This window comes from Canis lupus, chromosome 15 (genome assembly GCF_048164855.1).
Source record: "Canis lupus baileyi chromosome 15, mCanLup2.hap1, whole genome shotgun sequence".
Classification (NCBI taxonomy): Eukaryota; Metazoa; Chordata; class Mammalia; order Carnivora; family Canidae; genus Canis; species Canis lupus.
Window position 1 is genome coordinate 27,868,103 of NC_132852.1, and position 23,513 is coordinate 27,891,615.

Sequence of the window (23,513 nt, forward strand, 5' to 3'; positions counted from 1 at the left end):
CTTAAAAGATTTTTTAAGTCAGGGGCACCTGGGTGGCTCACTTGGTTAAGTCACCAACTCTTGATTTCAGCTCATGATTTCACGGTCCTGAGATCGAGACCCTTGTTGGGCTTTGCACTGAGTGTGGAGCCTGCTTGAGAATCTCTCTCCACCCTCCCCGCCATTGCACCCCCGTCCCTGTCTCCTCGCATGCACCCTCATGCTTGTGCACTTGTGTTCACTCGCTTGTGCGCTCTCTCAAAAGAAAAGTCACGGGTATGTTGTAGTTCAATATATACATACATTGTCTTAGAATGTAAAACCTTGTGATGAGGTTTTATATTCTCTTGTATTCAGAACATTTGGAAATTCTTCATGAGGCTCCAAATAAATTACATTTTAATAAATAGCTTAGATGGGGCCATTTGGAAGAATGATCGAGAAGTTTTGGCACAACAGAGCAGCATATCTGGGATGTTGGTTGTATCTTTATTTGGTCATATTAGAACACAGACTCTCTGGCACTGCAGTAACTGTTGTGGATGTGCATATCTTAGTCTGTGTTCTGGCTAGAGCTGGGCTGGCACAGCCAGGTTCCAGGGAGATCACTGACAAGTTGAGTCATGTCCACTATGAAAGATCCTTCACATGCCCCAGGTTCTCTGAAAATTTTTGAGAATTTTTCGTCGGTTGGAGAGGAACCGTTTTGGAAATTGCCTTAGCTGTTTGAAATTTACAAAATGGAAAATAATGAGCTGGTTTCTGTAAAATATTCTGTTGTGTACTCTGAGTATGTTATGTTACAAATGTATATTCTCGTTCACATGTTAAACTTGCAGAGGAATTCCAAGTTTCTGAAGGGGAGTGAAAGTGGTTGAGGTAGTGTGAGTAACATTTCACTCTGGAAATCCAGGATTAATAATAAAATATTTCTCTTAAGTGATACGCAGTTCAGTGGCCATGCTTTTTATTTAATAGATATTTTGGAGTACAATATTTTAATATGGGTAACTTTTCAAATTCTCTTTAGGTGGCTAAGTAAAGGCCCAGGTTTTAGGACTTGAATAATTTCATTCTATAGTATTCATTCAGTATAGTATTCATCAGCAAGAAGTGTTATCAGCAATTGAAGGGCTCTGTTTATTTAATAAAAACTTGTGTGTTTAATATGTGCGGTACTTTTCTAAATGCTTTACCAACACTTACTTAAACCTCTTAGCAAGCCTATTGGGTAGGTATTATGTCTCCCATTTTATAAATGAGGAAACTGAGGCTCTGTTTATTCATAAGTTGTCCAAGATTAATCAGATAATGTTGGAGCTACAGTTCAAATCTAAGCAACCTGGGTCTGGAGTTTGTGTGCTTAAGCACTCTGCTGCTCTGTGAAGTAATTCTTGCTTGCAAGGGAGAAAATCCAATGCAAATAGATTTAATTGTGACAGTTAGGTCAGGGTTTATGATGATCTGATTGCACATTAGTAACTCTGGAGCCTGTTTACCTTGTTTTGCACTGACAACTCTGCCAGATTCTTTAAGTTTGTAGTTTAAGATGTCACTATGTTTTACTATAAGGATCATAAATATGTAAATATCTCTAGTGAAATAGATTTCAATGGCTTGATTGAGAGGTTCTCAGTGGCAAGAACTCTAGATCATCTTGACTTGATGTCTTTTGACTCTGGTATGCCTTTACCAAAAACCTGTCCTTTCACTATACTTTTGGAGTCGGGAGGAAACCTGGAGACCAACTCTTCCACACCTCCACATTATACATAAGAAAATGGAAGCTCAAGAGAGGTTAGTGCCCAAGCCCTCAACAGCTAGTGTTGAAGCAGAAATGGAATTTACACCATTAGGTTGAATGTAGCAGTATTTTCCATCCATTATAGTAGTTGAAAAGTTAGAATGCTGTTAAATATCTAACCTGTTCTTAAATATTTTAGATCCATTTATAAAGCATATTTATAATACTTTTGTTAATGTAGGTAGTTCCTCAAACTTCACTCCTTTTTTTTCTGACACCGGTTATACTTTTATTATGCCTAGGTTAACACATATAGTCCTACTTGTGAGTCATGCCAACTTTTGAGACCTGCATCCCTTTGCATAAGTACATACACATATGAGTAACATATAACCTTAAGTACTGACTTGATTCGAATGACCACATAAATTTTACAGACATTGGTAGCTATCAAAACCATGTCTTGCTGGAGAGGTAGTGCCTCTGGTAGGCTGGGGGATTATTAGTTGTAGCTTAAATACATTGAAGTTATTCTGGATTTGGAAATTCCTATAATTGGAAAAGCTGTGATAATCTAAATTTAAAAATGGAAGTTTGCTCTTTTACTGGAAGAACATGTTATAAGCAGTAGGCTTTGCAGTGTTTAAAGGAAGTAACTAGTTTATGAATTACAGGAAATAGCCAACTTAAAGTAGGTGGTATTCCAAATATTCATCTTTCAGTCATGTAGTATTTTAAGTATTTCAGCCAAACAAATTTTGGCTGAATGAATTTTCACATAAACACAGGTTTAGAAAAGTGGGTGGTTATTAAGTAGTGAGCTTACCAAGTCCCGGTTAATACAAAATGTAGCCTGCATAGATGTCTGTCCTCTGAATTTCCTTGGGCTTGACCCTCTTAGTCTTTTCTCTGATGGTAGTGAAAAATAGCCAATACATACTTAAAATACCTTTTTTAAAGATTTTTTTAAAAGATTTTTATTTATTTATTCATGAAAGACACAGAGAGGGAGAGAGGCAGAGACACAGGTAGAGGGAGAAGCAGGCTCCATGGAGGAAGCCCGACATGTGGGACTCGATCCCGGGTCTCCAGGATCACCCTGGGCCGAAGGTGGTGCTAAACCACTGAGCCACCCAGCCTGCCCAAACTTAAAATATTTTTTAATTTCCTGTATCGTGTGAGCTCTGTCTGGAGTGAGCTATAGATATTAAAGTGGAACATAACTAAGATATCCTATACTATAATAAAAGGTAGTGATTGACTAAATCAAGAAAATTATAATCTAAGTAAAACATACTTACCTTTTTAAAAATTGGATTTATTTTGTTCTAATGTCTCTTATAATTCTGAATCTTACCAATTAAAAACTTAATGGGAAAATGACTAATCTTCTGGCAGGGCTTTATGATAGAAATGCATACTAACCCATAACTAGTATAGTTTTTCATTCCAGTTTTGCCGGCTGATATAAATGTCTTAATGTTTATGTAATTATTTGTCAGGTTTATTTTTAAGTATACACTTTGACTAAACTTCACTTTGAGATAATTGTAGGTTCATATTACAATTAAAAGAAGTAACAGAGAGATCCTGTTCCCTTTACCTAGTTTCCCTTAATGGTAGCATCTTGTAAAATTAGTGCAATATCACAGTCAAGAAATGAATACTGAGAATCTACCCACTTTGTTAAGATTTCCCCAGTTTTGCATGTGTGGTGTTCTGTATAATTTTATTACATATACAGGCTTGTATATATACCACAATTAAGACCTAGAGCAGTCCCTTGGGGGCGCCTGGGTAGCTCAGTAGTTAAGCCCTCCATTCTTGATTTTGGCTCAGTTTGTGATCTTAGGGTTGTGAGATCAAGCTTCTGATTCCACACCCACTCTCTGGGGCGAGAGGAAGCTATAGAAGGAATCCCATTACCACCAGGATCCTTGTCATTGCCTTTGTACAAAGGTGTATTCTCTTCCACTCCTCACTCCTCCTTTGTCCATAACACTTGTAAACCCCTCATTTGCTTTTCATCTCTATAATTTCATCACTTCAAGAATGTCCTATAAAAGGAATTGTACAGTATGTAATCTTTCAGAATTGTTTTGTTATTTACTCACCATAATTCCCTTGAGATTTATCCATGTTTTTTGTATTAATAGTTTTTTGTTGCTGAGTGATATTCCATGGTAGCGGTATACCACAGTTTGTTAACCATTCACCCATTGAAGGACAGTTGCTTACTTCCAATGTTTGGTGATTATGAATCAGACATTTCTGAATATTTGTGTACATATTTTTCTGTGATTATAAACTCATTTCTCTGGGATAAGTGCTCAAGAGTACAATTGCTCGGTTGTATGGTAATTGTATTTTTCTTTTTTCTTTTTTTTCCCTTCTTTCCGTCCCATCATTTCTTTTGTCCTTTCTTGTTTTATGTATGTATTTATGAGAGACCCAGAGAGGCAGAGACCTAGGCAGAGGGAGAAGCAGGCTCCCTGCAAGGAACCTGATGTGGGACTCCATTCCGGACCCCAGGATCATGACCTAAGCCAAAGGCAGATGCTCAAGCAGTGAGCCACCCAGGTGCCCCGCCCCCGGTAACTGGATTTTTTTATGAGAAAATGCCAAACTGCTTTCTAGAGTGTTGTATCTTTCTTAAATTCCTGCCAGCAGTGTATATAAGAGATTTAATTTCTTCACATCCTTTCCAGTGTTGGTATTCTCATTATTTATGTATCCTATAAGATCCTACAATCCAAAATGGATATTAATCAAGTGGGTGATTTAATTGAGTTATGGGGTACCAATCAATGTATAATGTAGCTAAAATATATACAATAAAAAGTAGTGATTAAACAAATCAGAAATGTCAAATTGAGTAAAATATACTTTTCATGTACCTTGAATGATGCTTAAGAAGTTAATCCATGCTTTTAATTATTGTTTAAAAGAGGGCAGATGTTATGTCCAAATTTACTTAGCTATTTTAGGGATTGATAACTTGCCTAATATCACTTCAACATTTGTTACTCTCCTTGATTAGGAATACTAAACCATTTGCCTTTTTTTTTTAAATATCAAGAAGAATAAAGAGATTTTCCCTTTTTTTTATTCAACTCTTGTCACATGAGAAAAAAGATGAGGAGGATGCATGAGCAGCAGGAGGGTGGGGTCCTGGCTAGAGTGGGATTTGCTCCTGGCCTTCTAAAGAAGTAGAGAAATAGTAATGGAGGGACTCCGAGGTACACTTTTGAGGTTCATAATATGGAAAATACTTAGGCATGTTAATATTCTTTTTATTATGCAAACTTTTTCTTTTGCCCATTTTAAGCCTTTGTATAAAAGTTGCATGATAATATTATCAGTTGCAGCCTCGTAGGATTGCCTTTGGAGCATGAAAATGTATCTTTTGAATGTGGTAAGCCATTTCAGCGTTTGCTGAGCCCTTACTCTAGGAACCTGGTCCTGAACTTGAGGCATTTCACATCTATTAATTTATTTAATCCTTCCAACAAATCTGTAAGAAATTACCCCAGAATTTAGCAGCTTAAACAAAATTATTTCATAGTTTCTGAGGATCAAGAATTTAGGAGAAGCTTTGCTAGGTGGATCTGATCTAGCTCAGTCAGGGTCTCAAGAGATGCAGTTATCTGAAGAACTGACTGGTGCTGGAAGACCTTCCAAGATGGCTGCCTCACATGGCTTTTGGCCAGATACCTATGAGTTCCTATCATGTGGACTTCTCCATATTGTTTCTTGAGTATCAGTGTGACATAGTAGCTGGCTTCCCCCAGAGCAAATGATCCAAGAGGGCCTGCTTCTGCTGAAGAAGACACCATGCCTTTTGCAACCTAGGGTTAGAAAGTTACACACTATCCCTTGTGTGTGTGTTAGAAGTGAATCACTAAGTGAAGCCCACCCTGAAGGGGACAGGAATTAAGCTCCACTTCTTGAAGGGAAGAGTACAAGAAATTTTGTGGACATACTTAAAAACTGCCATAAGTAGCTGCCAAAAATGTTATCTCCATTTCCCAGACTGCAGAAACTTCTGAATGGGCTGGTTAAAGGACTTGTTCAAGATTCGTAGCTAGTAAGTTACAGAACTGGGATTTGAATCCCAGCAGCCTGGTTCCACATGAATGCTTATTTATTTTTTACTATGTATCATTTTTATTGCCTTGAGTACTTAACCTTTTTGAATGCATATAAAAATCACAATGACTTTATTTCTTCTTACTCCTTCAGATCTGGATGTTCATAAATTTTATGGTTGTCTTTTATGCCTCAATCCTAGTACTGTGACTCAATTTTTATTCACTCAAATAGTTCATTGTAGGATACTTAGCATCTACTGCTGTGTAGTACTAAGATGCTCACCAGTAATCTTGGGGAAGAATATTCAGTTTGAAGGTGAGCTGACCTACCATCAAAGAATTTGAACATGTTTGTTGGGTTATCTCCCACAGCTAAATATTTGGAAACAAACATTTTCACCACAGCTTTCTAGTTATGTTAGCTATGGTCCATTGTGGATGGTTATTTAGAATACATTGCAGACTTGCAGTGTGAAACTTGCAGTGTGATGAAGTTCCTCAGATAAACTTTATCCACTATTAATATCAAAAACACACACACACACACACACACACACACACAAACATAACGTTAGAGCCCTGGACAATGTTGGGACCATAATCTGCCAATGTCTAATTTTTTTAAAGGTATCCTGTAGGACTATGAAAAACTGTACTGTTGGGGATAGTTTTTTTTTTTTTTTTCCTCCTGTGTAGTCAGGAGAAGTGGAATGACTTTTTTTTTTTCTTATTTTGTGAAGCAGATCTATTCAATCACCCAAAATCTGCAGAAGGAGAAAGAAAAGACTTGAGATTTTGATACGCTCTTTTTCTGCTTGTGTTTCATTTTGTCAGTGCATGGAGAAGTCTATGTGGATAGCTCAGATAATCTTTTGGACATTCAACTTCAGGGTACGCTATAGGATTAAAATCCTAAGGGCAAATGCACTTTAGGAGATTAGAATGCAAACTTCTGTTTACAATACACTGCATTAATGAATACATTTTAAAATCTTTGTTTTAGCAATACAGGCAATGTAATTGAATGAAGAGTAGGATTCCATGGGCTATCCAGGGTTGAAACAGAGTAAACCATCAGAAGTTGACTTAACAGGACTAAGGGAAACCAGGGTAGATAAGGACTAGAGTTAAGGGGGTAAAATGTCCTTCTTATAGGGAGCTTCTTACTGAATTCTAAGAACTTGACAGCCATGTACTATGTTTGGCAGTGTTTGGTTAACTTCCTAATAATGAACTTAAGTTCTTACATGCACATGTTTATGTATCTAGTTTCTTATGTAGGCTAATTCAAACCCTAAATTCCTGATTTGCCTCTGGTACCCACCTCCCTTTGTATCTGGCACTAAGCACTAAGGAAATTTAATAATGAGGCTAAGGGCCCACATGTACAGGCACATCTGCCTATTCTTGAGTGGTTTCACATCCTAGAAATTCTCAATTTGTCTCTTATCCTTTAGATCTATAGCAGACATTGAGGTATGGACTACGTTGGACTTTGGTCTAAAGCATTTCTATGAAACTGGGAGATAGGAGATGGATTATAAAATGACATTAGGTTGGGTTGAGCTGTCTCAGTGACTATAGCAGTGTGGTATATATACCCAGTACTAACTTGCTGTTCTTACTTCCTATGCACATTCTGAGCCCTGCACATATGAATTTATGGAACCATGGCGGCCCCTCTTCTATCCGTGCTCCCATGAGTCTTCTAGCTTCTTCCCCTACTCCTACGGAAAACTTTCTAATGACTTTGGCAAAGTCAGTCTGGTATCCAGGGGCCCTAAATAAGAGTATAAATTTGGTTATCCTACAGATGGTGATATTCTACAACTGAATATCACTTAGGGCAGATAATAGTTAGATTTCTCAGAACTAAGAAGGCCTACTTGTGGATAATTATGTTTTAGATTATCAATTTAAAACTTAAACCTAGGAGTTCATAACAAGGTAAGTGACCCCTTTTTATCCTATAGTTAGCCAATAGTGTCTGTAGCAACCTGGCCTTCTGAAACATAACCTCTCTTTCCTGAGCTGGAAATGGAGTGTCTTCAAGTTCAGTAAGTGGCCAGGAGAGTGGAACTCAACTACCTATTACATCTTGAAATCAGTGCCAACAAGAAACTGGGGCTTGACCAAACGCTGGTCAGTTTGTTAAGCTGCAACCAGAATTAAATTCCTGGCAGCAGACCATTTTAATAATTGTGGTAATCCATTTTCTTTCTTTCTTTCTTTTTCTTTTTTTTTTTTTTTTGTAATCCATTTTCATAGTGGCAAGACACAAATCACAAATGCAATAAAGCCATCTTTGGGAGTGAGTTGATGGACTATCCTCAGGTTCGTTGCTGCAGTTTGATGTTTTAGGTGATGCTTACAGAATGAGCAAAGAACAAAATCCATCCATACTTAATTTAAAAAGAGTAATCAGGGTGTAAAACTTACAAATAGGGCTCTGAACCACCCCCAACCCACGCCCATTGCCTTTTGTGTTAAAAACAACCCAGTGCTAGGGACGCCTGGGTGGCTCAGTGGTTGAGTGTCTGTCTTTGGCTCAGGGTGTGGTCCTGGGGTCCCGGGATCAAGTCCCACATTGGGCTCCCTGCATGGAGCCTGCTTCTCCCTCTGCCTGTGTCTCTGCCCCCCCTCCCCCCCCCGTCTCATGAATAAATAAAATCTTTTAAAAATAAAAATAAAGAAATCTAGTGCTATGGGGTTTATGCTCCCACAGATATGTGGAGCTCTTTCACTTTTCTGTCCCTGAAACCAAGTTTGTATTACATGGTCTATCAGAAAAAGGATGGCACTTCCTTGGGGGTTGGATAGTGTGTGATCCCTCTGTTCTTAGGTGGGGAGTTAGGTTGGTCACAAAGCAAGAAGATCCCTTAGACTGAAACCAGGATGGTCTTGCCCTTAGGGCCTTAGTCATTGATGCCTATTTTTGGTATAAGGTACAAAGAAACAGATTCATAGTCAGAATTGAAATATGAAGCAAATTACATTATTATATATTTCTGCTAGGTCAAGCTTGTCCCTATGGAGCAATAGGCAGAAAAATGAGATACTCTAAAGCACCAAAGAAGAGGAGACTGGACCCAAGGTCACATTTTCAGATGAATGAGATCTATTTGGATTTGGGTTCTTTAAGAAATGGTTTATCCTTATGGATATTTATTTATTTATTTATTTTTAATTTTTATTTATTTATGATAGTCACGGGTGGGGGTGGTGGGCAGAGACACAGGCAGAGGGAGAAGCAGGCTCCATGCACCGGGAGCCCGATGTGGGATTCGATCCCGGGTCTCCAGGATCGCGCCCTGGGCCAAAGGCAGGCTCCAAACCGCTGCGCCACCCAGGGATCCCCCTTATGGATATTTAAATACTTACATGTATAAATATATAAAATGAAAGTTCTCTAATTCTGCCTTCCCTCCCTGCTATTAATACAACAGTAATTTGGTAAATATTCTTTCAATACTACTCACCCCCCCTCCCCCTTTTTGGGAGCATATACTAACTTATAAAACCACTTGAAAGAATTAAACTGGGGTTATGGGCAAATTCTGGTGCTTTGTGTTGGACTTAATAGGAACCTTGTTGTCAATAGACATGGATATCTACTTGGCATTTTAAGTGTACAAACTAATGAGTTTGAGTAGCTTTTCAAAAAACTTTGGATTACTCATTCGTAGTTGTTAATTTTGGATTTTACATAAATATGTTTAAGTCCTTCTGAATTGAAATGTGATTTTTACTAGTAACTATATATTGATCCTTCTTGCTATGTTAATGAGCGTATAGTCCTTAATTTTTTTGTGATCTTTCGGTCTACATGAATTTCAGTCTTTTTTCTCCCTTGATTCTGATCAGTTTTTGTCACATTTCTTCTAAATTTCTGTGTCTTATGTTAACCTTTCTTGCCTTTTTGTCCTATTTATCATTTGGTGTTGCTGATATGATGGTTCTTGGAAATTTGGTTGCCTCATTTTGTTTGCCATATTGTCACCAGAGGTGTTGACAAGCAAACACTGCCTTCCATGAACACACAATGTTACTTAGATTTCTAAATAAAGATTTATAGACTGTACACTCTGCCTAGGATTATGCTTACACAGTACCAAAGAAGAGACTTCAAACTCTAAAACACTCTTAAAGCTCTTACCTGTGAATATATCTGTATGATTCAAAGAATAGTTACTCCAAAAGAATGACTTAAACATATAGCATGTTTGAAAGCTCCTTTTGGAGTTTACACTTATTTATAGGTTTAGGAAAGTGAGTGGATGGAGAGAAAACTTGCAGAGGATAGATTATCATGGAAGCAGGTCCATGGGCTTTACTCATTAGAATGTTTCAAATGAGTCACTTACATAGTTATTCTTGAGTCCTTAGAACATGAGAAATAGCCTTTCCCAATCCTGTGAATTTAACATGAACCTCAAGAAGTCAGCTCAGAGCAGCTAGAAGTGATCTCCAACATATTTTTATAACAACTAAAGCACAGAAAATGCCCATAGATAGGCCAATAGTGTTTGGACACTGTGGTGTTTACCAGATACAACCACTGGCTGAAAAGTGTGATTATTCTCTATTGAAACTAAGCATGTATCTATCTATTTGGTTTATGTTTTCATGTCTAGATTACCTACAAGATAATGTGTATTCTTTGTTGAAGGTAGGACCTTTCTGGGGGCACCTGAGTGGCTCAGTCAGTTGGGCGTCTCACTCTTGGTTTTGGCTCAGATTGTTGTGGTCTAAGGGTTGTCAGATTGAGCCTCATGTTGGTCTCTGTGCCCATGGTGGAATCTGCTTAGGATTTTCTCCCTCTCTGTTTACCCCCTCTCCTTGTTTGTGTGTGTGTGTTTTCGTGCGCATGTGCACACACGCTAGTGTTCTCTGTCAAATAAAATGGATAAGTAAAATCTTGGGGGGGGGGGGGAAACGGTTGGATCTTTCCATTTCAAAGCCTGTTTTGACCTTTCCAAGAAAACTCAAGACTAACTCAATGACTTTAGAGTTTATTAAATTTAGAAGTCAGTCACTGAGGGGTGCCTGGCTGGCTACCAGTTGGTAGAGTATGTGAGCTCTTGATCTCAGGGTTATGAATTTGAGCCCCATGTTAGGTATAGATTACTTTCAAAAATCTTAAAAAAAAAATCACTGAAACGTGGCTCAACTTTTTCGGTGGTACCTGGCAGTGCCGCGGAATAACACATGGTTAGTTTTATCCAAAATGTAACTGCAGCCTCTGTAGGGGATGCCAGATAAATGACTGAGCAAAGACTTCTCCTTGCTCTTTCTGTCTAGCCCTGGAAATTTCCCCTAGCATTTATTCTTTCAGTTCTGTTGTGGTAAAAATGAAGTTGGAGGTACATTCACGGAATCCATTAGAGTCCCTTTGGAATAGAGCTGTCAGCAGCTTCACGTCTTGATCTTTTATGAGGCATGTTGTGTCCTTGACTAAGAAATGTGTTTCCCCATGTGTCTGATAAAGTAAACATCTGTGATGCTAAAGGCATAGTGCCAGGCACATCTGTGTCCATAGACAATGCTGGTAAATTAAGGGCTGCTCTGGATAATGATTGACCTGCCACAAAGTTCATTTGGTGTCATTCATTTTATTTGGGGGGATATTTTTTTCCTGGGTATTTGATTATTTATTTACCTGTCTCAAATTTTTCTCTCTACTGATTATTTTGTGAATGAACTAAGCTTTCTGTTCTCATAGAAGGTCATTTGGATATTGTTTCCTTCACTGAAACTTCCCTACGTTTATGATTTCCACAGACATAGCAAGACAAAACTTGCAAGTGTTTCTCCATTTAATGGCTAAGATAAGAAGTGTGGGGGTGAGAAGACTGAGGAAACTAAATGTTTTCAAATATCTTCATAACCTAGGTCGCAGTCACCATAGAAAAATATGAATTAGGTATTCAGGAAGAGGATTTTCCCATATATTATCCATGATTTTTTTTGACTTAATGAAATTTCCTAGTCTGAGGAGGGATTCAAAGTACATAGATTCCAAACACTTGGATTTACGTGACCCTTGGTTGTATTTATAAACACATAAGTACTTAAAAATTATTTCTCCTAGTCATCCTGTTGTCAGAGGAGAGAATCTTTTCAGTGAGAGATGAGAGATCCCAGCAGGTTTTTGAGATCATGAGATTCACTAGATCATGGGAAATTAACTCATGTCTATGTGTAAATAAAATGCCAGACATTGTGGTTTCCTCCAGTTTGATAAAACCAATAGTTGCCTTGAGCCTCTTGTTATCTATGAGTAAATGGCTAACCTAGGGCTAATAGGAGCTCAATTTTTTTCATGTATAATAGTTTGAGATACTAAAATAAGAATCACTTTTATTTCTGAAATATTTATATTGTTTCCTATATAAACTTTAAAGTTTTTATTAATGTATACATTGACATTTATAGTTTCCTAAAGAAAACAATAAAAGGCAATTCTCAATCTAACAAAATACAGTATGCAATACCATGTATATTATAAAAAATACAAATAAGCAAATATTAAAATCATCAAATGTTTGAATAATTTTTTTCAGCATAATTTTTACTGGTTGCATAATACATTTTATTGATGTTGAATCTTAATTTATATCAAGTAATATTGTGTTGATAACCTTCAGATTGCTATTGTATTAGTAAATTGTTTGACATGCAAGTTTGGAGTTTTTTTCTTTAGAACAATACTGTAAATGGTAGGTTGTTTTCTAAGTGAACTCCCTAAATTTTAATTGATAACCTGTTAGGCAGCTAAGCTTCCCTGATGGACAAATAGTACTCCAGTGTTTAAACCATAGGATCTGCTTATTGCATTACTTCCTTGGAAGTCTCTGTAATCCAGTCAGCACCTGGCATGGTGTCAGACATATTGGGTACCCAGCAAAATCTGAATGGGAGTTGGGATTCCCTCTCGGCTCAGGTTGTTCTGGCTAGAGTGTCCAAGGACAGATGGTGTTTACTTTTTTTGGACTGAGTGGGAAGAGAGTTGTGGATGGCAGGGAGGGCACATTGCATAGCAGGATTCCCTCATCATCTATATCTTTGGCAGTTCTCCATAATTCGGCTTTAGCTTTGATAAAATGAAGTTCTGGAAAGAGGCTTTATCCCTGGCAAAGTTGAGGGAGAATGGGAGAAGGCAAAGGATAGATTGAACAACAAACTTGACCTAATGGACATTTGTGTAAAAAACAAACAACGACAAAAAACTCTATCCAGGAGCAACAGAACACATATTTGTTTTTAAGTACACAGCATTTACCATGTTCTGGGCCATAAAACAAGTAAATGAAGGGCCTTTTTTGTTTTGTTTAGAACTTAAGCATATACCTACCCATATCATTCAGTCCTTTCACTGCTAGGTATTTAAGAAGAAAACCTACATCCCTACAAAGACTTTGACAGATTGATGAAAGGAATGCTCCTAGCTATTTTACTTGGAAAAGCCAAAAACTAGGAATAACCCAAATGTCCTATTAAGTTAATGGATAAATGAACTGTGGTGTATCCATATAATAGAATACAAAGTATAATAAAAAAGGAATAGATAATTAATACAATGTTGAATGAATCTCAAAATAGTTACTAAAAAAAGGGCTAAAAGCCAGACAGAAAAGATACATACTTTATGGCTCCATTTGTATAAACCTTTAGAACATATATACCAATTATAGTGGCAGAAGTCAGATCAGTGATTGCCCTGGGAATGTGGATGGTAGAACTACGGTGGCAGGAAACTTTGGGAGATGGTAGACAGGTTGATTTGATTATTGTGATGGTTGTGATGGTTTCACAGACTAAATATCTCAAAAGTTACATGTAAACAAAGTGCAGTTTCTTAACACATTTGACTTGACCCACATGGGACCTAGGAAGCATTGATCCCCTGCATAGTCAAAAATCCACATATAACTTTGGACTCCCTTAATACTTATAATAGCCTACTGTTGACTGGAAGCCTTACTGTTAACATAAATGCTTGATTAGCACATATTTTGTATCATACAATATTCTTAAAATAAAATAAGCTAAAGAAAAGTTATTAAAATCATAAGGAAGAGAAATACAGTACTGTATTGGGAAAAGCTACCTGTAAGTGGACCCATGTAATTCTAAACTGTATTTAGGGATTGATTGTTTATCAATTATAGCACAATAAAGTTATCTAAAATTATGAACAACAGTAAGGCTTTCATGATTCTGAGGCTGTTTATATCATAGTATTGGTTATACACCTGTATGTAAATGGCATGACCTTTTACTCTATGCTGCATCAATAAAAGCGCCTTGCTTATTTGTGTTTCTTTACGACTAGAATCAACTTGAAAGCATTAGGGTTCTAGAAAATCTCCCTTTTCACACTGAGTAAAATTCTTCTAGATTTATAGATGGTTAACAATTGAGCATTCAATTTTTCTTTAAGTAGCAGTATAATTTCTAATGAGGAACTCAATCGTGTATTAGCCTGGAGTAGAGAAGAGGAATAGAAAATGAGGGGGTAAAGTCAAGCTCAGAGAAACAGTAGAATGGTGGTTACCAGGGGATCAGGATAGAGGAAATGAGATGTTGGTCAAAGATTACAAATTTCCAGTTAGAAGTTGAAAAACCTAGGGGGAATCTAATGCACAACATTGTGTTTATAGGTAACAATACTGTATTATATACACTCAAAAGTCACTGAGACGGCAGTCCTGGTGGCTCAGCGGTTTAGCAATGCCTTCAGCCCAGGGTGTGATCCTGGAGACCCGGGATCGAGTCCCACGTCAGGCTTTCCGCATGGAGCCTGCTTCTCCCTCTGCCTCTCTGTCTCTCATGAATAAATAAATTTTAAAAATCTTTAAAAAAAAAAAAAAAAAAAAAGTCACTGAAGGTGGATCTTAAATGTTCTCACCACAAAAAATAAATGGTTAGTTATGTGACATAGTGAAGGCAGTAGCTAACACTATGGTGGTAATCATTTTGCAGTGTATAAGTAATGAATCAATATGTTGTACATCTTAGTGTTATGTGTCCATTATATTTAAAAGTTTGGGGAGGGGAGGGTGGAAATTTTGACTAAATGCACACGAAACATGCTAAAATAAGTAGAAAGAAAACATGGTGATAACTCAGTGATTTCTCCTTGCCTATTGAATGAAGACGAGATTCCTGAGCCAGTGACTTGTGATGTCGTTGGATCCTCAACTGCTTGTTCTGTCTTGGTTCCCCCTTCTCCCAGAATACACCATACTATCTCCCCCTCTTCACTGCTTTGGTTAATGCTTTTCTGTGCCTCTGAGTCTTTTCCATTTCCCTTCAACCTTTATATATTTGTAGTGAAATTCATCCTAGTATTTAAGTTCCCAATCGAATGCTAACATGTTTTCTTTGATCCTCCCAAATGGAAGTGTGTCATCTGTGTTCTGTATTTTAGTAGACCCTAATCGCATAATTGGTGTCTTAGGTCTTATGGGTATGGGTCAGTGAGGTTTTCTCTGCTATTCTGGAACTGAGCAGATGAACAGTTATGCATTTTGGCTACTGTTTTGGTGTGTTTCGGTTTATTGAACTTTTACATGTATTAAAATTAATTAACAGTGCCTGGCTGGCTTAGTAGAGCCTGTGACTCTTGATCTCAGGGTTGTAAGTCTGAGCCCCACGTTGGGTGTAGAGATTCCTTAAAAATGTTTTCTAAAAATATGCCGACGAGGGAGGCAAAGACAAAATAAGCAGGAAAAACAAATTGTTCTGATTTTATTTTTGAACCATGTTCTGTGTTCATTTGATTTAGAACAGAAAAGTGGTAGATTTACTGTTCTCATAACTTTTTTTTCTTAAGTTGATATTTTAACTGTAGACCTTCTCTTCCCTTCATTGTGTCAGAACCAGGTAATGGGGAAGGGAGAATCAATTAAATTTAAATCAGCTAGAGGTAATTCACTCTGAGTAATCCTATGGAAATATCCAGGAGTTGGTCTAATAACATCTTAACATGAGTGTACATTGGGTTACGGAAAAAAACATGAATTAGATACGGTTTGTGAAATATGTGAAGATGTGTATTTTTGAGATTACAAGTGAGAGCTGATCTCCAGATGGTACAGTCTCTTGATCACTTTTCATATTTATTTTCCAGGTCCGGACCCTATTTGTCAGTGGTCTCCCTCTGGATATCAAACCTCGGGAACTCTACCTGCTTTTCAGACCATTTAAGGTACCTTTTTCCTTTCAGAAATTATAAAAGGAGATCAAAAAATGTATGTATAAATAAGCTTCATAGGGGCCTCTTGCAGGAAGTAATGGTATGTTTGAGAAAGCATCTTATAAAATGACCTTTAAAAAAAAAAAAAATTAGGGGCAGCCCCGGTGGCTCAGCGGTTTAGCGCCGCCTGCAGCCCAGGGTGTGATCCTGGAGACCATGGATCAAGTCCCACGTCAGGCTCCCTGCACGAAGCCTGCTTCTCCCTCTGCCTGTCTCTGCCTCTCTCTCTCTCCTCCCTGTGCATTCTCATGAATAAATAAATAAAATCTTTAAAAAAAAAAATTAGTTAGTAAAGGAGATTTAACAGTTTAATTCCAGTGTGCAGTCTCAGAAAAAACTGAAATTGCCTTTTGTCCTCCCCAGTGCTAAGCTAGAAAAGTCTCTTTCCTTACTAGTGGGGACATGCACCTGGCTTTGTTCCATGTAGAACAGCTTTGGGGTCCCCCCTGTTTATCATTTGCCAGTGGGAGTATTCTGAGGACAGCTCACCAAAAATACTTACCAATTACCATTATTTAGATTTCTAGTGAAATAACAAGGCCTGTTCCTACAGGGTTTCTTATTGAAGTATTATTAATATTCTTCTTTGCATATATAATAAGCATATATATTCTTCTTTGCATATGTATAATTACACTTTCATGAACTAGACTAAGAACCCAACCACCATTACTTTCTCTGTGGGAAGAATGTCCTAAATTTCAAACAAAGTAAAACAAAATTTTAAGGAGTTATGCTGGTACATAATACAATACTTAATTCAGCTGCCTGTCAAGAACTGTTGAGGTAAAAATCACTTTAGAGATGGTTGATGTTGCTAGAATGGGAAACTTCATGGGAAATTGGACTAAAGCTGAAATTACCATGCTGCCAAGGATGGTTGAAGGCCAGCCTGTGGAGAATACAAGAAAGCTGGGATTTGGTAGATTGTGGGCAGGAGGTCTAGGCCCTCTGGAGAGTACCCGGAAGTCATGATAAATTAAGGGCTAGTGTCTGAGCTGGTCCCTGGAACAGGATAACAGCAATGCCTGGCCAAGGGCACCCTTAGGATTAGGTGGCAGACCATCTTGATGACTAAAGATTCATCCTGTTGAAGCAGTACCCCAGCCACAGAGGCAAGACCAGTTGAGGGACAGGAACTAGCTTTTCAGGCAGAGGGAGAGAAAGCGGTGACAGCTGAAAACAGCTGGGTAGGAGGAAGAAAGAAGGTTGAAGGGGCAGCCAGTTAAAAGCCAACAGAGACAGGAGTCTAGCTTATGTGCCAGGAAGGCACCATGTAATAATAGACCTACCTCTGTTCTAACAGCCATACCCTTACAGTAACAATGATGACAGTACAGAGGGAAACAGAAGGGTTAGACATGAGGTCAGCTGAGAGGAAGTGGGAAAGAAAGAAGATGTTGTGGGGGCGTGTCAGCCTCATAGAATTTCCTGAGTATCTGCTGCAGGGTTGCCATTTGTACTGTCTGTCCCTTTCATAGGATGAGGAATTTATAAGCAAATTGATCTTACTGATGGACAAAATACTGTGATGTTTCTGTATGTATATAGAGAGATTTAGCCAGCAAGCCCCTCATGAATTATCCCATTTAATTCTCAGAACCCTTTGAAGTCAGTTGGCCTCCATTTTTCAAATGAGAAAAAAAGAAACTTGGAGCAACTGAATAAATTTTGCTCAAGTTCAAGCATAATAAATGGCAAGGCTAGGGTTCAAACCCAAGCAATCTGACTTTGTCATCTGTGTTCTGAACTAGACTGTGATACTACTTTTCTGTTTGTGACTCGAGAACACAGTATATTACTACCATTGGTGGTGTACTTGAGTGAAATATCCATTTGTCCTTTGCCTCTGAGGCCATCAGGATGTTTAAACCTCCAGGTTTTTCAGAGGGAAAGAGCGCACACCTTGAAAAAGAAAGAGACAGGGCTGTGAATCATGACCTTTCTGGCCAGAAGAGCTCAAGGCCTTTGAGGTAAAATGTTTACAGTAGCTAATTGGTAACATAGTTCTCTGCTGGGAAAATATGAGGATGAATCAATCCCAGCATCCTGCCTAGAAATCTCAACACTAGAGTCAGGACCCTGGTACATTCCTAACCACCCTCTTTAATTAAAGTCCCCGGAGGCTGACCCTAGTCTGCAAATCTGTCTTAGCACTGATATGTGCAGTGGTCAATCATGTCAAGTAGTGTTTTTAGTGTTTTTTCCCCTTGTGTCATCCATCAATGCAAGCCACCAGCCATTGATTATTTTCAGAAATAAACACATTTTATTATCCTGAGGAACCAGGAGGGGTCAAAGGAGGGAGTGAAAAGGGAGGGTTTCTATCCTCCTTAAGGATGAGCTGGAGTAAGAACCCAACAAGGAATTCTTTTATGTTTCCATTAGAGTAAACATGAAAACTGCTTTAATAAGTAAGCAAAATAACTCAATAGAATCTAGCATCAATACCTGGATAACTTTGCCTGGCGATTTTGAGGTTTTTGAGTAATAAGTTCTACGTAGTACATTCTTAATGATTTAATGTTATTTTATAGCAAGTACATGACTAAGTCATTACACACTTATCTATCTTATTAATAAGTTTACTCCATTCTCCTAGTTCTGTAAAAATGAAAAAGATCTGTTAAGAAGAACCCATTTTCCTACCATTTACAAATAAGGAAAATAAAGCTAGATATATATATATATATATAAATTTCAAGGTATGATTTGTTTTAGGCCTTAAGTAAGGAAGCATAGGTGCATATGTGCATGCGTGTATAAAATTTGCTTTCTCGGTTATGGCATTTGTAAGAAGAGTTAGTAGTCCTAACAGACCCATTTTTACTTAAGATACTATTACAATTGCTTTTTTTTCCTAGTAATTGTTTTTTGTTCTAAATTTGGTTCTTAATTTTCAGGGCTACGAGGGTTCTCTTATAAAGCTCACATCTAAGCAGGTAAGAACCTCAAACTTGAATATAAATGATCACTTCCATAATAAATTTGAATTGACTTTCTTCAAGAATGTTACTGGGTCTCAGCATTCTCTTTTTAAATTCTCATTAGGATTTGATTTTTGTTGATTTAAAATTGTGAGGTTGGATAGGAATTATCACAGGAAAATGATTCATAATTCTATTGTGTCCAGCCAGGATGTCTGAGACTGTCCCTGAGGAAGGCAAACAGCAAACGTAGTGCATCCAATAGGATTATATTGGGATTGCTCTGTATATTCAACAGAAATTATCTAACCCCCTTCCTGATTCTTCCTTTTTTTTTTTTTTTTTTTTTAAAGTAAGGTTAAACAGACAAACTTTCACAATCAATGTAAGTATCTGTTGCTGAAGAATCATGCTGTGTTTCAAACTTCTAATAACCATAGGCCAAGTGCCAAGTCTAGAGTGGAGCACAAAATGTGCAGAATGGAGAGTGGTAATCCATGACCCTGATAGTTTCTACAAGTTTCTTGAAGTTTTTTGGCTGTATGCTTCCTTCCCGCCCGCGCCACCCTACCCCCCCCCCCCCCCCCAATGCTGAATATCTAGCATGCTCACATCTCAGTTACTTTTCATCTCTCAGTAAGGTGTTCTCTGATTCATCAGGAGTAAGCTAGGTTGCAAGCATCTTTCTGGATTAAAAGATGGAGTCCAAAGGGATTATCACCTCTCTCTGTTTAGAACAATTTGGTTTACATACCTAGTTAAACACAGGACTTTTTAAAGGTATCCTTTGGGAGTTGAGATGGAAATGTTCATTTTATAATTTTGATCATGCAGTGAGAGTACAGGGCTTTTATCATTGTGTCATTGTATTCCTTGCACTTACAGTGTACCAAAAGGTGATTCGGTTCTCTTTCCATTTTAAAAGATGAAGAAACTGAGGTACAGTGAATTTGATTTAGGAAAGTAGAGCCTCTCGACCCAAGTTTTCCTCTATTCTCTTGTTCACTGCTGCTCACCTTCCAACCCCTTCTAGATTTTTTTTTTTTTTATGATTCTCTAAATCCCCAGCTGTGCCCTTGAAGAACCACCCTCACAATCCCTTTTGATTCATGTTAGAAATTTGGCTAAGCCACTGCGTCATGATTCTTTTAAACTGGCTTTCTTATTTCTACCCATTGCCTGTGGTCATTTCTTTATCTTAGCTCTTCAGTTTGACATCACCTTTGATCCAGAAAAATAGATCTCTCCTGATTGGTTTTTTTTCTTCATATTTTTTTCTTTCCTCAGCCCGTAGGTTTTGTCAGTTTTGACAGTCGTTCAGAAGCAGAAGCTGCAAAGAATGCTTTGAATGTAAGTAGTGATATAATCATTCATGTTTCCTTGTGAGGTGGTGGGAGGCAATAGAACCTTTTTGGACCGGAAATCATATGGAGGGAATATGACTGCTCATTCTCATAGGGATTCATCAATTTGCCATCTAAAGAGATTTTTCCTTGAATTACGGTCAGATGTGCAAACTACTGAATACTGCTTTGGTCTTCTCCAGCTTTTACTGTAATGTTCAAAATAACTAACAATGTCTTATTCTAATTCAGCCTATTCACCACCCATGGTAATGTGAAGCTTAGTTTGGCCATCATTATACTCTCAAAGGCTAAGTCTAACCCAAGACTAGATCAAAATTTGGCTTTCCTTCTCTCATGAGTCTTCCATTTAGGTATGTGGGTTTGTTTGGGTTATTTATTTAAGGTTATAGTTTTCATTCTCCTTGTTTTCCCCAAAGACATTCTGCATTGTGCCTATAATAAATAGTTCTCAACTCTCATTGAGTGTAGATCAATGTATTTGGTTTGTAGGCAACTTGTCTGCCATATGTTGCCAGCTTCATTTTAGAAGATATTTTCCCTTTTTAGTATATTGAAAATGAAAAGCAAAATAATTTAAGGAGAACCAAGACTGAGAGAAGGCGAAGGGAAGCAGAATTTGAGCTCCAGATATTGAGGGCTGACCTGAGGTGAAGGGTCTTAGTGAAAAGTTGGGCTCCATCTTGCTCCAGGCAGTCAGCCTAAGTGGCTATGAATAAGGATTGATGAAAGTGGCCAAAAGGGTTTAGGGTACTTCCCAAAAGGCAAGGGGCCACTTGACTGGTTGCAATCTGAGTGTCATGGTGTAGGCCTTTGTGTTGCTATGGAACCGATAGGTACCCCTCCTGGCTGCTCCTTTGAGCCGCTGCTAAGGCTGACCATGCTACGGAGGGCTATAGGAGAGACCTGGTATCCTGGAGACTTGGAGGCCCAAAGGAAAGGGCCTCTCCAGAGGGGTCTGTTTATTCAGCATAATGGTGTAATTGTGACACAATCTTGAAAGGTTTTTGGTTTAGAGGGGAGAAAAAAAAAGTACACACTCTCAGAAGAAATGATTTGCTTGTTACGGTTGGTTTTTCATGAATATCTTTGGAATCCTGGAGCTTGAAAGAGCTCAGGATTTTCCTAGATTTGGATAAATAGCCTTCTGGTTAGAAAAACTACTTTTCTTACTCTTTCTCTTCCATGGAACAGAATATAAATCATTTATTTGTGTACCAGTTGTATACTCTGAAGCACAGTTATAATTGAATATTTTGATATAAAAATTTTGATTTTTTTTTTTTAATCATTACACAGATCTAGCCAGAATTTTCTCAGTGTAACCAAATTTTAAACTATCAATAAAACTAGGATTCAGGGGCACCTGGGTGGCTCATTTAGCTAAGCGTCTGCCTTCAGTTTAGGTCATGATCCCAGGCCCTATGTCCAGCTCCCTGTGCAGCAGGATGTCCGCTTCTGCCTGTACCCCCTCTCCTTGCTTGTGTGCTATCTCTCTCTCTCTCTTTTCTCTCTCTCTCTAATAAAATCTTAAAACAAAACAAAAAACTCCCTAGGATTCTATTCAGATAGTGGTTTTCTTTCATCCATACTAGATAGCAGGTTTCTAACTGCAGAACTATTCTGGGTTTTTCAGAGTTATGTTAGGTGAAGTTTTCACCATGTTCTTTTTTCATTGTTCTTCTAAAGGAAGTAGCAGCAATTGAAACTTGTTTACAGAATGGGCTCTCCCTGGCCTGCCTTGACTGTCTGAAAAACACTAGGCTTTTATAGCGACTTCTCTCAGCCGATGAAGTCAACTTTCCCTATGGGCTAGGGTTTGTGTTGGTTTTATAGAAGTTTGTTTTTAAACTGTTTATTTTTTTAAGTTTTATTTATTTATGATAGTCACAGAGAGAGAAAGAGAGGCAGAGACATAGGCAGAGGGAGAAGCAGGCTCCATGCACCGGGAGCCCGACGTGGGATTCGATCCCGGGTCTCCAGGATCGCGCCCTGGGCCAAAGGCAGGCGCCAAACCGCTGCGCCACCCAGGGATCCCTTTAAACTGTTTAAATGGTCAAGTCCTAAACTGTGTTTCCTTGCTTCAGTAAGCAAGATATAGCAAACAATTTCCATTTTTCTTGGTGCCCAAGGGATTTATATCAGTACCAATGATCAGATTTTGAGCCCACAGTACCATAACATTAGAGGTGTTTATGTCCATCTCTATGCCGGTTAGCCCCAGATCATTGTTTTCGTGTCCTGACATCTGGTATCTGGTTTTAGGTTCAGCTCTTCTTTTTCACTAGCAGTGAGCTTTCCTTTAGCAGCATCCCCTTCCTTAATCATTATTGTTCTTTGTTGCTCATGTACTAATAACTTGGGAAGAACTCCAGGTGAAACCATTCAAATTCTGTTCTAGTCTGTGGACTTAAGGGTAACTCTTAATATTTATCCGTGAATTATTGAAACTGAGCTTCTGCTCAGAGGCTGACCCATGGTTGTTGGGCATTTGTTGGCTCATGGTTGATTTCTTGCTTGACATTTTTAACTTTAATATATAAGATATTACAGGTCTTTGTACCTTATTAGAAACCATGCTATTAAAATTCTGGGAACAGAGAGCTGGAAAGTTTGGATGGCTCAGGAAGCATGGGTTTAAAGCTACAACTAAGAAGTAAGCCTTTTGCATTTTTTTGCATGCCTATTTTGTACAATGTCTCGCTATTTGCTTGGTCCATGGAATGTTGCTGCATTTTTCCTGGTGGCAGTGACAGATACTTAATTCATATTGTCCAAGACAAATGGCCATGCATGATAAAGTTTGGTGTATGTAACAATGGAGCAGAGTTTCTTTTCTCTCTAGAGAAAATGGGCCTGTTCAGGATAATGTACTTAAACATGAAGCTGACACATTTTCTCTATGACCCAACATACTAAGTAAGCTCTTTTCAGGGTCATATTTTTTAATTGGTGAATTGAAAACATACGATGCTCATAGCCATTACAAAATTTGCTCCTCAATATCATTTTTCCAGGCTGCTTTTATATTTATTTATTTATCTATTTATTTATTTATTTATTTTTAAAAAGATTTTATTTATTCATGAGAGACACACACAAAGAGAGGCAGAGACACAGGCAGAGGGAGAAGCAGGCCCCATGCAG

The 23,513-nt window shown here is 38.1% G+C and overlaps 1 protein-coding gene across 50 annotated transcripts in view; it reads left to right on the forward strand.

The window, feature by feature from the left end:
- Nucleotides 1-23,513, forward strand: part of RBPMS (RNA binding protein, mRNA processing factor) — a 173,209-nt gene that overhangs the window by 59,537 nt on the left and 90,159 nt on the right. For 43 of the 50 annotated variants that reach the window (XM_072776297.1, XM_072776279.1, XM_072776317.1 and 40 more), the window contains 3 exons: nt 15,950-16,027; nt 18,979-19,017; nt 20,290-20,352. In XM_072776297.1, the coding sequence (XP_072632398.1) occupies nt 20,351-20,352 (2 nt within the window). In that variant the 5' untranslated portion in view covers nt 15,950-16,027; nt 18,979-19,017; nt 20,290-20,350. Of the gene's footprint in view, nt 1-15,949; nt 16,028-18,978; nt 19,018-19,355; nt 19,388-19,887; nt 19,942-20,289; nt 20,353-23,513 lie in introns of all 50 variants that reach the window. The other 7 variants (XM_072776324.1, XM_072776281.1, XM_072776287.1 and 4 more) reach the window with 2 other exon arrangements.